The sequence below is a fragment of the Mesocricetus auratus genome, unplaced genomic scaffold (genome assembly GCF_017639785.1).
Source record: "Mesocricetus auratus isolate SY011 unplaced genomic scaffold, BCM_Maur_2.0 Super-Scaffold_100008, whole genome shotgun sequence".
Taxonomy (NCBI): domain Eukaryota; kingdom Metazoa; phylum Chordata; class Mammalia; order Rodentia; family Cricetidae; genus Mesocricetus; species Mesocricetus auratus.
In genome coordinates this window covers 54,549,915-54,564,957 of record NW_024429192.1, presented here as the reverse complement: position 1 = coordinate 54,564,957, position 15,043 = coordinate 54,549,915, and the positions used below count along the sequence as shown (strand labels likewise).

Genomic DNA, 15,043 nt, shown 5'->3' with positions numbered 1-15,043 from the left:
AAAAATTAAAAATCGTAAAATTGTTGGGCAGTGGTGGCATGTGCCTTTAATCCCAACACTCATGAGGCAGAGGCAGAAGGATCTCTGTGAGTTTAAGGCCAGGCTGGTCTACAGAGTTAGTTCCTGGACAGCCATGGCTGTTACACAAGGAAACCCTGTCTCAAACAAAAAACAAACAAACAAAAAACCCTGTAAAGTTGTTATTACTACAGTTGTCCTAATTTCAGAATTTGAGAAAATGTAGTTGAATATGTTATAATAATGTCTGTCATCTCTTTAGGTCAAGTGGAGAAGTACAATAGGGAAATGGAAGAGAAATCAGCATTGATTATCCAGAAGCATTGGAGAGGGTACAGGGAAAGGAAGAATTTCCGCCAACAGAGGCCATCTCTCACAGAGTATAAAGCAGCTGTTACACTTCAAAGAGCAGTAAGTCTGTTGTAGTATACACAGTTCTACAAAAAGAGGCAAACGTGCTCAAAATTGACCTTGCTATTTATCAAATATAAATCCACGATCAAGCCACTTAGATTTTGGGAGCTTAGTTTCTTTCTTTATAAGAACCTAGGGCTACAAGAATAGATCAGTGGTTGAGTACTTTCTTACCATGTGCAAGACCCTAGGCTCAATCCTAGCAGCATAAATTTTTAAAAGTATACAGTAATAACAACCTGTTTAACTCTGCTCAAGCTGATTTAGACACTAAGTCCTTGGCATTGCCTTAGCATCTTGTATACCATTTGCCAGATTGTAACCTTGTTATTATTTATTTTTCTCTCTTATTTGGACTGCAAATTCCTCAAGAACAGGGAAATAAGCCTTCATATTGGTGCCAGCTCTCAACAAGCTTGATGTAAATGGATATTTATTCTGTCTTATTTTTTCTGTTGTATACTTCAGATGACATACATGAGGATTTTAATGTCTGTAAATTACAAAGTCCTATACAAATGTATCATATTTAATTTTTTAAATAATCGAGTTACATGGAAATACGAGCTATAATTAGAATATTATGACTCTTGAATTGTAGAATGGTATTCTGAAATGGTAATTTTCTTGAGGATTATGTATAGTAAATAGCATCTTACTATATAAATAACACAAGGCTTCTTTTTAATTTAGTAACCTTCTCCCTCTTAATACTTACTTCTCTTATACATCATTAGGCTTCTATTAAGATTTCAGTTCTTAAAGTATATAGCTTAATCATCTTTCTTATAGATTTTGCTGTTAATCTCATTTCTTACCATGATAAATTTTGAACACTCAATATGGATTAACATTTATATTTTTGGTTGTGAGTATAACCTTTAACGACTAAGCCATATCCAGTTCATGGATTAACATTTATAAAGATGTTTTAACTTATATGGTGTATACATTTGAATGCTGGTGCCCACTGAGGCCAGAAGCATCACAGTGCCTGGCGCTAGTGTAAGCTTACAGACAAGAGTGCTGGGAACTAAACCTAGGGTTTTCTGCAAGAGCAGTTTGCACTCATAACTGCTGAGCTGTCTCTCCTGTGAAGATATTTCTCAACAAATAGAATAAATACTAGGGAAATGTGATAGTGATCTATCTCTTTCTCCTCCCTTGTGCTATGTATGTGACAAACAGTCCTGTACCATTCTGAATTTTATGCATACTCTTGATATTTACAGTGAACTAAACAGTAACCTAAGGATAGCTCACTTATATCCAGTTTGGAAATGCTTCTTTTGAGAGAAATTTGCCTTCTTTGTGATACTTCTACTTCATAGCTGCCTCCTTTTTAAAGTCTTCCAAGCCAGACAATTAGGTGGGCCCTTGCAAAATTGATGTACTAACTTGCTTGATTTAAATGACTCTAGTACTTTCTGAAAGGCTCTCTGAGATACTTTGTTCATGTGCATTTTCTAGAGAAGCAGTGATCCTATGGCAAAGTTGTTGTAGCTTTCATACTTTCCACTAACACCCAAGGAAAAAGATTAATTACATTTGCCTCATGCCTACTCAGTCTAAAAAGGGAATAGAAATTGTCAAAATCAGAACAAAAAGGAAAAAAAAGAACCAAAACTAGCAAAATGGAAGCAGAAATAAGAGGATTACTTTCAAAGAAGGAAAAGAAAGAAAAAGAGGGAAGAAAAAGTAAAGTACTAGAGAAAATTAGAACAGAGCGGTGGCTATTAAAGGGCACATTTGACCATATTTTTAAGATATACTGTAGGTAGGTCTTGGTTGTTCAGTACAGCAGCCAGGTAAGCACATGTGGCTGTAGAACATTTACCATGTGCCTAGTCCAAATTGAAATGTACTTGGTATATATAACCGCTAGGTTTTGATATATACAAATATATTATAATACACACACACACATATATTCACACACACATGTATATGCAAACATACATACATGCATGCATACCAGCCATTCTGCAGAGCAGATCCCATGCCCAGGAGTAGCTGGCTAATATAAAACTCCATGTTTTTGTTTTTTGGGGGGGCTCTTTGTTTTGTTTGGGCATTTTTTGTCTTACTGGTTTTTTGTTTGATTTTCATTTTTTGTTTGCTTGTTTGAGAGAGAGAGAATGAAAACATAAGTTTGGTAGGAAGGTGGAGAGAATCTGGTATGAGTTCAGGGAGGGGAAAATAAAATATATAAAACAATTTTAATAAAATAATATGATTGCTTTTCTAAGTGTATAAAGCCCTAGGTTTGATGCCTAGCATCACATAAGCTAGGAGTGATGGTATATATGCTTACTTTTATATGCTCAGCAGATAGAGACAAGAGGATCAGAAAGAATCATCTTTGGCTACATTGTTAGTTCAAGGGTTACCTAAGCTATGTGAGGCCTGGTAAACCAAAACAACAGTAATAATAATATTTGGGTATGTCCTTTTAAAAAATTAAAGTGGAAAAATATATAGATAGCCTACTATGGTAGGAAAGTGATGTACACTTAGTAGAAACCAGACTATGGATGGTAGAGGTATTTGGTGTAGTTGCAGCTTATCAGTATTTTCAACTTACAAGGATTTATTGGAACATAGCCCTATCAAAAGTAGGGGGTTGATCTGTATGGTTAAAAAGTCACTATATTTCTTCACTTCATCACAGTCTCATTCCTTTCCTCATACAGACTGAGTTAACTACTGGTGGTACCATTGACTTAGGTTGTAGATAGCTATTAAGGGACCAGAATCACAGACTCTTCTTTTTCTTGATGCCTCACTCCAGGTTCTTAAATTCCTAGCAAAGTGCCGTAAGAAAAATAATCTAGTTACCTCTTGGCATGGACTCCAAGAACTCAGTGATGCACGCAGAGTTGAACTGAAGCAACAAGTGGATGACTATGTCAGAAGACACCCGGTATGTAGGTTTCTGTGCTGAAAAACACATATCATTAATCCATTGCGTGATACTCACCATCAAAGCAGTGTTTCATATGTATTTTCACATTTCCATAGAGTTAGTGAAATTGGGATCCAAAGGTATAATTGGTAGTAAATGGGGACTCAACTTAAAAGTCGGTTATTTCCTGACAAAATTTGTATGTTGCTTCTTTTATAATTATACAATAAATTCTTGTCTGTTTTGAATCTTCTAATAAGAATTTATATTGTCGACCAATTCATCCTTTCCTCCATATGCTCAAACACATGTATAAGAACTTACATTTACTAGTCTGTTAATAAACCTCCAAGACCTAGTAAGATACAAATTTGATGGCCTGCCTCTTTGATTTTATTACTGTAATGCTGCTAACACCTTTCACCCAAAAGCCCATATCTCTGATTTATGTGAGCATAGTATAACAGAGCAGGTGCTACTTACATCTTCCCTATGAGTTCCTGACCTTATACTCCTGCATAACTTTGAAGGTCATTTCTCCTATTTGTTTAGGAGACTCACCATTCCTATCATCATTTTTAATTACCTTATGTCTACAAGTCACCTCTACTTTTTTCTTTTTGTCTCCCGTGTTTCCACACTTGTCAAATTTTATGGAGAAAGTGATAGCTATACATTTCAGTCTGAATTCTTACTTCCCTCATTTGAACTAACCATTCTTAGTATATCAAAGTACTGCTCATGTTTTATTAGAACTATGCTAATGCTGTTTGCATCTGAGGGCATGCTCTTTCTGTTTTCTTTCCTTTCTCCTTTCTTCTCCCCTCCTCATACAAACACAAATTTCTACAATATGAAAACTGTAGATGACTTATGTTACAGGTTTGATATAATAGTTTTAGGTAATCCTACCATTTAACATTTTATTCCTCCAGAGCCTGACCTCCACAAAATGAAAAGCAGAATACATATTTATCTATGACCACATGTGAACCTAATAACCATTGGAGCAGAACAATGATAAAAAGTAAATTGAATAGCAAGGTTTAGTCCTACCTATATAAGAGATTTTCCTCATTGTTTAAATCTTTATGAAATATCACTGACTCTTCTCATATGCACTACATAGTTAATACCCTCGGTGTTGTGGGATGTTCAACCTTCATAGCAACTATTCATTTCTACTATTGTAGGACTAAAGTAGCTATAAATTATAGCTAAATAAATCGGTATGTTAGTGTTTTAACTAAATATATTTGTCTGTCCATTGATCATTCATCTGAGGGGTCATAAGACAATTTGTAATGAGTTCTCTCTTTCTACCTTGTAGGTCTTGAGCATCAAACTCAAGTGATCAGGCTTGGCAGTAGATAGGGGCCTTTACTCACTGAGACATCTCACACTGAAAACTTTTCATTTTCTAAAATAAGCATTTGATTTTAGTTTGCTGGTCCTTGTTTTGAGCAATAGTAATAATTTATGATATAGTCTTTGTAGCATATTGAAATATATGGCAGCAATAACATAAAAGCCAGGAGAGAAGAAATACATTATGACTTAAATATTCTTATGTGAGAATTAATATAGTATCCCTCAGATGTAAGTAGGTAAGTTAATGATACATCCTCCAACAATGAATGAAGAACAAAAAGTTATGAAGGAAATGAAAGTGAATAAGAAAAATATTCTACTTGACTAATTGTGAAGACAGAAAAAATGTACAATAAAGTAAGGGGTCAAATAAGAAATACCAAGTTTAGAGACTGGAATATAACTATGTTACAATAAATGTAAGTGCTATGACTCTAGTTGGAAAACAAAGAGTTTTAAGAATCTATTTAAAATTAAAATCTGGGCTGGAGAGATGCCTCAGCCGTTAAGAGCACTTGCTGCTATTGTAGAGGACCCATATTCAGTTCCTAGCATCCACATCAGAAGCTTATAATCACCTGTAAGTTTAGTACTGGGAATCTAACATCCTCTTTTGGCCTCTGTGGGCACTGTACATACATGGAGCATATGGAGTCAAGCAGGATACACATACATACACATAATTTTAACTAAGGCTTGGTTATATGTTGATTAGAAAAAATATTTTAATTGGAAAAATAACATGGAACAAAGTATTATCAAAGTGTCATTTAAGCAAGAGAACATAAAATTTCTAAATTTTTATGTACTTAATAACATACCTTTAAAATACACAAAGCCAATGTAGATGAGCCTTGAAGAAATTTTAAGTGAAATAAGCCAGATACAAAGGATAAATACTGTGCAGTTCTACTTATCCAAGTTGGATAGGGAAGTCAAGTGATAGAAACAGAAGACAGAATCATGACTTCCAGGAGCTAAATATATATAATTTCCAAAGGTTCATGTAATTAATATAATAAACTAAAGCAGTTGCATATCTGTATATAGAAAAGTGGACATCAAGCTGTGCGTTGGTGTCACATACCTTTAATCCCAACACTCAAGAGGTAGAGGCAGGTGGATCTCTGTGAGTTTGAGGCTAGCCTGGTCTACAGAGCAAGTTCCAGGACAGCTCCAAAACAATACAGAGAAACCCTGTCTCGAAAAAAAAAAGTGGACTTCAACCCAAAGTCCATACCATGTACAAAATTTAACTGAAAATGTATCATAAATCTAATTAAATACATAACCTAAAACTAAAAAATTCTAGAAGAAAATATGGTAAGAAATTGTGACATTGAGATTTTTCAAATACCCAGAAGCCAAAAGAAGAAAATTAATGAATAAACTAATTCATTAATAAACGAAAATTAATTAATGAACAAAATTACTAACAAAGTAATGAATTGACTTTATTAAAATATAAAAGTTCTTGAGACGAACTGTTAGGTTAATGAAAAGAGAAGCAGAGATTTGGAAAATGCCATTGCTGTTCATATATTTCAAATTCAACAGTAAGATAATGTGATATATATTTAAGTGGTCTGAAGTCTTGAAAAGACAATTCTTCCGAAGAAAATATACAGTTAACAAACAGGAGAAGGTGCATCAGCACTCCTTAGAGGAAATAAAAATTAAAATCACAGTAAGGATATCCACACCTATTAGAATAGCTAGTATCTAAAAATTAAATCACTAATTGTTGGCAAGCTAATAGAAGACTTGTGATTGCTCGGATTCTCATAAGAATGTAAAAATAATTTGATAGTTTCTTAAACATATGTATCAGGCTGGAGAGATAGTTCAGAAGTTTAAAGGTATTTACTGCTCCTACAGTGGACCTGAGTTAGGGTCCCAACACCCACACTGAACAACTTAGAACCACCAGGAACTCCAGCTCCAGTGGAACTGACATCCTTATCTAGTCTTCATGGGCACCCACACACTTTTGTATACACACACACACAGATAAATAAAAAACTTTAAAAACATATAGAATACTAGCATATGCAAAGCCCTGCATATACCAGCACTGCAAAAATAAAACTACAAAACCTAAAAATTATCATCTTAACAATAGTTACATGTTATGCATGAAATACATTTATCTTGTTGTGTCACTTATATCCCCACTCATCTTTAGACTTTTTTTCTAAGTTTATTTTACAATTTTAATTAAATAGCATACTTGTTTCCCTCTCAGCTCCTAGAAACTATTAGTATATGTCTGAATTTGATGAAGTACTTGATATGAAGTCATACAGTAGTATCCTTTGTACACAATTATTTCACTTAGTAAAATGTCTTTAAATTTTATTCAGGGTGTACATTTTATCTGAATTTTTTTCCTAAAATTTGAATAAAATTCCACTGGGCATATTCTGGTAGAAGAAGCAGGTGGATCTCTGTGAGGTTGAGGTCTGGCTGAGCTATATAATGCGACACTGTCTCAAACAAAAATAATTTTTCAGGTAGTATTCCATTGTAGGTGTGGTGCATATTTATTACTTCAATAACAGTATTCAAGGGTTTTATTTTCTGCTTGGTTTTTTATTTGTTTGTTTTGGTGTGTGTGTTTGTGTTTTGTTTTTGTATTGGAGGGGAATATGTTTCTTGGTTTGACTTTTTCACATGAGACAGGGTCTCATGAAGCCCAAACTAGTGTAGATCTCATTCTGTAGCTTTGAGGAGATCTCTTGCCTTCACCTCCTAAGTGTTGGAATGACAGGCATGTGCTGCTCCTGTACAGTTTTATGTGTTGTTAGAAATTAAACATGCAGGAATTCTGCATGTAAGGCAAGCACTCTACTGACTGAGCTATGTCCTCAGGCATGGTTTTTGTTGTTGTTTTAAATACAATTAATAAATACGACTTGTTGTCTCATTATGTTTTAGATTTGCATTTCTGTTATCTTTAGTGATTTTTAGTATATTGTCATATATTTATTTACTATTTGCTGAAACATACATTCAAGACTTTTGCCCATTTTTAAATCAGGTTGCTTTTTTGTTGATGAGTTGTTTGAGTTCTCGGTATACTTTTCCCTATCTGATAATCTGATAAATGATTTGGAAATGTTTTTTCTATTCTGTGAGATGCCCTTCAACAGTGTTTTTGATACACTAAAAATCTTTATTTTATGAATTTCATTTTACCTTTTGTTACACAGTTTGAGCTCTTATTTTTATGTTTTTTTACCTTTCCTTTAAAAAATAACCTGCAAGCAGTTAGTAGTTCCTCTAGGAAGTGTTGTTGAACCTCTGAGGATACCAAAATTCACAGATGCTCACGTTCCTTTTATCAAAGGGTTAGTTCTTCCATATAATCTCTGCATATCCTTGTGCATACTTTAAACCACCTCTAGTTACTTACATTCCCTAATACAACGTAAAGACTGTGTAAATTGTTCTTTGACTGTACTTTTTAGGAAATAATGACAAGAAAAGTTTGTGTGTGTATAAATTCAGCATAGATGCAGTATTTTCTAATAATTTGATTCTTTAGTTGAGTGAGTGTAGATCTTATAGATATGGAAGGATGAGTATAATTCTGATGAATACCCCAGTTTGTTATTGTTTATAAAGATTTATTCCATATATAGTGTTCTGCCTGCATACTAGAAGAGGACCCCAGATCTCAATATAGATGGTTGTGAGCCACCATGTGGTTGCTGGGAATTGAACTCAGGACCTCCAGAAAAGCAGCCAGTGCTCTTAACCACTGAGCCATGTCTCTAGCCCCCCAGTTTGTAATATTTTAAGTATTACTTTGGCAAGATTCTGGTACACTCTGATGAGATATGTGGCTGAAAACTAAGTTACCAACTGAAATAGGACTACATCAATATTTGGTAAAGCTGTAGTATCAGACATTTTATCAGCTATAAGCCCAAGATTATTTCATTCTTATCCAAATTAGTCACTAACTTCCCTCTTAAATTATCTGAGTAGTGTAAAAATAGGATATTTTAGCTGGTTTCTGTCCTTCATTCTGTGAAACCAGAAACAGTTATTATAACATTGTGGTATAGATTTATTTGGGGTAGAGATGGATAAGAAATAAAGTAGTATTTCAAATGGGGTCTAAAACAAAAGGAATTGACTTTGTTCCTCTACTAGACTTTACTAAACTGTTTGTACTTTTCACTGTCTCCTAATGTCAATGTCTTTGAAGAAATGATATGTGGAAGCATACCAAAAAGAAACTTGAAGACCTATCTCAGTGGTTTAGAACACTTGTTGCTCTTGCAGAAGCTCCAGGTTCAGTTCTTAGCATCAACATGGAGGCTCACAATCATCTGTAACTCCAGTTCCAGGGGATCTTATACCCTCTTCTAGCCTCTGAGGGCACAAGACACACACGGTGCACATTCATAAGTGCAGATGCAACACTCATACATATAAAATGAAATCTAAGAGAAAATAAGTTAATTAAAAGAAACTTGCCCACCTACATTGATATATAAAGTTACAGTATGAGAAGTTGTTATTGTTTAAATTCTGACTGGTCGGTTTGATGTTTTTTGTTTCTATTATGAGTTGGTTTATTTGCTTGTTTATTTTTCAGGTTTTTTTAAGACTGTCGTTATATAGCCCAGGCTGGCCCTGAATTTATGATTAACTTGCCTCTGCTTCTGCATGGAGATTACAGGCATGACTATACCAAACTAAAACTATTAATTTAAAGACAGTTTAATACTTGCAATAGAGCACAAGGTATATAAGAGCTGGGAAATTCTATAAATAAAAGGAAAGATTGCTAAGAATTCTAGAAGCTCTTCTGTGTGGTTAGATAAAGCATATTTTGTTCTTATGACAAGTTTTCTGTCATATATTTTCAGGGTTCTGAGATGTCAGATGTGGCCAGCAGAGAGCTCCATGCCCAAACACAAGAACGACTTCAACACTATTTTATGGGAAGGGCCATAGAAGAAAGAGCCCAGCAACACAGAGAAGCTTTGATGGCTCAGATCAGCACCAATATTGAACAGTTGATGAGTATGCTCTGCTTCCATCTTTGTTTCATGAAAGGAATGCCCCATGCAAGAGATATAGCATCTAAAATATTAAAAATGCCACAAATAGCCTTTATTCTAGCCCTCAGAAAATCTTACATCCCCCATCAGAAAATCTTACATCATCCTAGTTTTCAGTTATGTGGACTCTGTAGTTTCTGTTTATGCTTATTATTAATGAAAATATTTCAGTTCCAACAAAATTACTGATTTCAAAGATGTTGTGCTCTACTAACTACATTCTGTTCTGCAGTCCCCAACACGTTCTTTTCATTTTTCATATTTTAGAAGTAGATGATGACAGTAGTTACAGTGCAATGCATTTATAGAACATTTACAACTTTTAATGACATACTTTCACCAAGGTTTTCATCTTTAAGATAGCAAAACTTATTCTTTTATTCTTCAGTTTTAATTCTGGAAGTTGTCAAGGAGTTGGGGTTGTTGCTGTTACCCACAACTGCAACCTGTGACTAGACATTTACCTTCACAGTTAGCAGAGACTACACATTCAGAGTTAGAACCCTGTCCTGTGTCTGCCTGCAGCTGGGCCTTAGCTCTGCTGTTTCCAGGTTGTAGCTTGCCTGGCACACTTCTACTAACATTTATTTTCTGTTTGCTGCAGAGGCACCAAGTCTGAAGGAGGCAGAAGGAAAGGAACCTGAGCACTTCCTAAGTCGATCTAGGCCTGTGGCAGCCAAGGCCAAACAGGCCCATCTCACCACCCTGAAGCACATACAAGCACCTTGGTGGAAGAAGCTTGAAGAATCAGGCGATGAGATTGACGTTCCAAAGGATGAGCTTAGTATAGAATTAGGAACTTTATTTATTGGTGGAACCAAACCCCCCTAGAGGGTAACTGTGAAACCAGCAATCTTGTATTTTAGGAGATTGTTGGTTTTGCCTCTGGGCCACCAGTGGCTTTTCAGAGGATCTTTTTCATGCAACACTTGGACACAACAAGCAGAGCATTGCCTACCTCGCTCCCAATTCTTTCCCCTTTCTCCGTACCCTGTCTCTTTTCACAGATTTGTGAGCTTTTATTGTGGGACAGAACTCAGTGTGGAGTTCTATTGTTGACATGAAATATGAAGTTTCATTTGTTTCTAAGTAAAGGTTGTTTTTTTTAAATAAAAAAATCTGTGTTTCTGAAAAACTTGTCAGGATTATTTCAATTTTTTTTTTGTTTTGTTTTTTCTTTTTTCTTTTTATGCCGAGTCAGGAAGACTCCAGTAAACGAGCCGTGTGAATCTCAGCTTGTCGCTAGCACAACACCTGAGAAAAATGCTGCTATCAAAATTCTGTGCTTCTCTCCGCTCTTCTGTTTCTAAAATTCCTTTAAATCTTTTGTTATTTTGCGTGGAAATTCAATCCCACTTCTGACACCAAACTGTAAGCTCCAAGGGGCGCTGTAACAATAAGTGACACACAATTACTGAAAGTAAAACTAAGTATTTATTGTAGAAATTACTCACAAGATACCAAACAAGTAACCCAGATGAGACAAGCAGTCCCCTCCCCCCCCAGCTGCCGAACCGGAAGCTGAACTCCAGGAAAAGAGAGCGAGACTTCCTGTGGTGTGCTGTCTTTTATGCCTTCCCCCGTAACGCCCCCTAGCCATGCCCAAAAGTGGGCCTGGCTAGTGACGTAGTTCCGCCTACGCACGTATACATCTTTACGTCCAGCCGTATATGTCTTTAGTCCTGCCTAAAGTGGGTGTGGTTAGTGGTATGGTAAACCGCCCTTTTATTACCTCATCTGTATGCGCCTCTAGTAAGTCACATGTTTAATGGCGGCATACAGACTTCCTCCTACAGGTCTCACTGTGTTGCTCTAGCTAGCCTGGAATGCACCAGACCAAACTTGCCCCAAACTCGGAAATCTACCTGCTTCTGTTTCCAATGCTGGGATTAGAGGCATGTGCCACCTTAGCTGTTGGATTTGTGTATTTCCTTTTAGAAATGATAAAATGGAAAATATGTTCAATTATTGTTTTTGCTTTAACTTTTATTTTTATTTGGGTATGAGAGTGTGCCTGTATGAACATGTGGAAGTCTGTATGCAAAACATCCAGAAGATGGTGTCAAATTCCTCCAGAGCTCAAGTTACAGGGGACTGTGAGAACCTGACTTGGGTCCTCTGCAAGAGCCAGAGCTCTTAACTACTCAGGTATCTCTCCAATCCGCCCCCTCCACACACACACACACTGTTTTTCAATGAAATAGTCTTTAATTGGCCACTTTTTCTAACCTATAAGATGATAAGATTCATCGATACAGATTATACTTGTAATGCATATGGTATAATTATATATGTATATAATATACTATACATGCAACTTATGTATTTGGGTAAATGTTAAGTTGAAGATAAAATACATCTGGAAGACACACAAGGCTATAGAAAAGCTTGGGGATGTCTATATTTGACATAGGAGAAGATGAAGGGGGCCTTGAGAAAATACCTATCAAGGGGAGAAAGAATTGGGTAACAGCAAATCAGAAGTGAGGCCATTTACATTTTTTCATTCTTTCACAATTCCTACATATATTCAATGCATTTTGATCAGGAACATTCTTACCTTCTCTTATCTTCCTCCCAGTCCCTCTAGAAAACTCTTCAGCAATCCCTTCCTGCTTTCAGGTCTTTAAAAAACACAAAATCACTGAGTTTAATTAGGGTTGCCTGCACATGCATGGATGAGGGGTTGTTTACTGAACCACGGGTGATTTACTAACGGTGACATTGAAAAAGATTCACTTCCTACCCCAACAGGCATCAACTGCAAGTAGCTATTTAGCAGGAGTTGTGCCTCATGTGCTCCTCCATTCATGCTGGAATATTGACAACCTTTGTCTTGAGTGATATGCAGTTCCCATAGCTGCTAGTTAGTTCATGAGTGCAACAATCATGTCATGCCCAGAAGGCAGTTTTTCAAGGAATTTCTCCCCATTCTCCAGTTTCTAAATTCTTCCTGCCTCCTCTTCTGTGATGTTCTCTAAGTTGTGGTGGTGGGAAGTGATACTGATGTCCTTTTCAAGGCTGAGTACTTGGTGGCCCCTTATTCTCAGTCCTTTAACTATGAATTTCTGCATTCACCTTTGCTTGTGGCAAAAAAAAAAACTAATGGGGGGTGTATACACATATTTACAAGGCAATGTGGAAACAGGTCCATTTCAGCAAAACATTAGAAGTTCCTAGTGTTTATACCTTCCCAGATAAGATTTTTGACCAGACTTACAGTACCAGACATGAATTCCCTTTTGTAGAGCATGCCTGATATTCAACCAGGAATGGGTTGGGAACATTCATGCCATTGTTGTACTAGTGGGCACATCTATGTGTCAGGCCAGTATTGCAAAATTCAGGGTCCAGTGTAGACTAAGACCAATGATAATTTTTGTCTCTCAACAGCCCAAATCATACTTTCTAGCACTACAAAAGCTACCCAGCCTCCAGGTGAGTCCCAGTTTGATTTCTCTGTCCTGTAATGATAGTGTGTGTGTTCTATGATACTGGCCTACCATCTAGTTCAGGTGGACAGCCAAGAGCAATCGCAGTGGCTGCATTGTGTGGTTTCTGAGCCCTCCTTGACCAGTAACTCATAGGGAGATATCCCATACCTAGCACTGGGATTTGCTGAAGAACCCATGTAAGTACCTCTGTTCAAACTCCACTGTAGAAAACCAATATATTTTTAATTAGCTTACAAATAAATTAGCTTATAAATAAAAAAGGCTTCCCATAAATCTTAGTTTTGGTTAGGTGTCTCCTTACCCCTTCCTAATATCTCCATCACCATCCCTTTTCCACTTAGACTTTTTTGCCTTAATTATTTCTCCTCCACACACATCTCCACCCCTGCACTTTAAGCCTTCCCATCCCTGGCATTCCTTCTCTAATATTACATGTGTGCTGCAAGATAGGGCATTTTTTACCCCCAACTTTTCCTCACTATACAATTAAGAAAATGTTCATTGTTTTTTAAAATAATAATTAAACCTGTGTATAATGTGTATATATGATTTCCATGGCAGATATGGAGCTCAGCGGACAACTTTATTTGTTTCCTTTCACCTTCATATAGATTCCAGGGATCAAACTTGGATCATCAATTTGTAAGGCAAGAGCTTTACCTATGAAGCCATCTCATGGGCCCCAAAATGGTTCCTCTCCAAGAGACGCCTGAGCGATGCAAACTTCTTTGGTTTCAGAATTAATATCCAAATATCTTTGCATAAAATGACATACCATTTCATATAGGCAACATGTTCCTTGCCTATCAGTTCATATCAACATTGTCAAATATTTCAGGCAGTCCACAAATGATGCTGCACCTACACTCACTGTTCTTTACTTTCACTTGGTATCGATTCCTAATTATTTGATTTTGGGAGAGACAAGGGAAACAGAGACAGACTCACTCAGCAGGCTGGACTGGAATTTCATTCGTAAACTGAACTGGTTTCAAACTCAGAGATCTGCCTGCCTCTGTCTCCCAAAGGGATTAAAGGCTTGCTGGGATTAAAGTCAAGCGCTGCCACACCTGGATAATTCCTAAATTACCTTTTGCTATCTCAGTCATAGTGTTGGAGACAATGTGTTGCAGTTGAGTTGTGTTTTAAACCATTTCTAGTCCTTCAATGATGTTTGAAGGAGCTTTAGAGAGCTCAGTTCAGCTCAAAACTCTCCACATTTTATTTCCTTTGCATTTACTACAATTTTCTGTGAATGAGCAGTATAGACAGACCAACCCAAGAGAAAGTGAAGCCATACCAACTAGATAATTTTCTAACTTCTTCTAAAGGAGATATCTTAAAACTGAAAGATCTAAGGCTAAATGTAGGTAAGTATGCAGAGAGATAAGATTTACTTCTTATCCTGGCTCTGCCCCTCCCCAAAACACCTTGAATAAATCAGACTTTTGAAGTTTATTATATCACAGTTAAATTAAAGATAATCACATATAACATTGCTTCAAGGAACATTTAGTACCCCCTGTATATTATTCTGGGACCTGGAGATACAACTGAGATAGGGCTGGAGAGGTGGCTCAGTGGTTAAGAGCACCAGCTGCTCTGCCAAACGACCAGGGTTCAGTCCCCAGCACCCAAGCGGCAACTCCAGTTGTAACTCCAGTTCCAGGGGATCCTCACAATGACCTACATGCAGGCAAAACACCAATGCATATAAAAAGTAACATAAAATAAATGCATTTAAAAAAGACAATAAGCTAAATGTTAGGTGGGAAAAGATATATAATAAATATAGGATGTAC

At 36.4% G+C, this 15,043-nt stretch overlaps 1 protein-coding gene across 1 annotated transcript in view; it reads left to right on the top strand.

Annotated features, from left to right (window-relative positions):
* Positions 1 to 10,921, top strand: part of Iqcb1 (IQ motif containing B1) — a 41,434-nt gene extending 30,513 nt beyond the window's left edge. Inside the window, exons 12-15 of the mRNA XM_005071517.4 lie at positions 281 to 429; positions 3,224 to 3,355; positions 9,592 to 9,748; positions 10,391 to 10,921. Of these exons, the coding sequence (XP_005071574.2) occupies positions 281 to 429; positions 3,224 to 3,355; positions 9,592 to 9,748; positions 10,391 to 10,617 (665 nt within the window). The 3' untranslated portion in view covers positions 10,618 to 10,921. The remainder of the gene's footprint in view (positions 1 to 280; positions 430 to 3,223; positions 3,356 to 9,591; positions 9,749 to 10,390) is intronic.
* Positions 10,922 to 15,043: the final 4,122 nt, after the last annotated feature.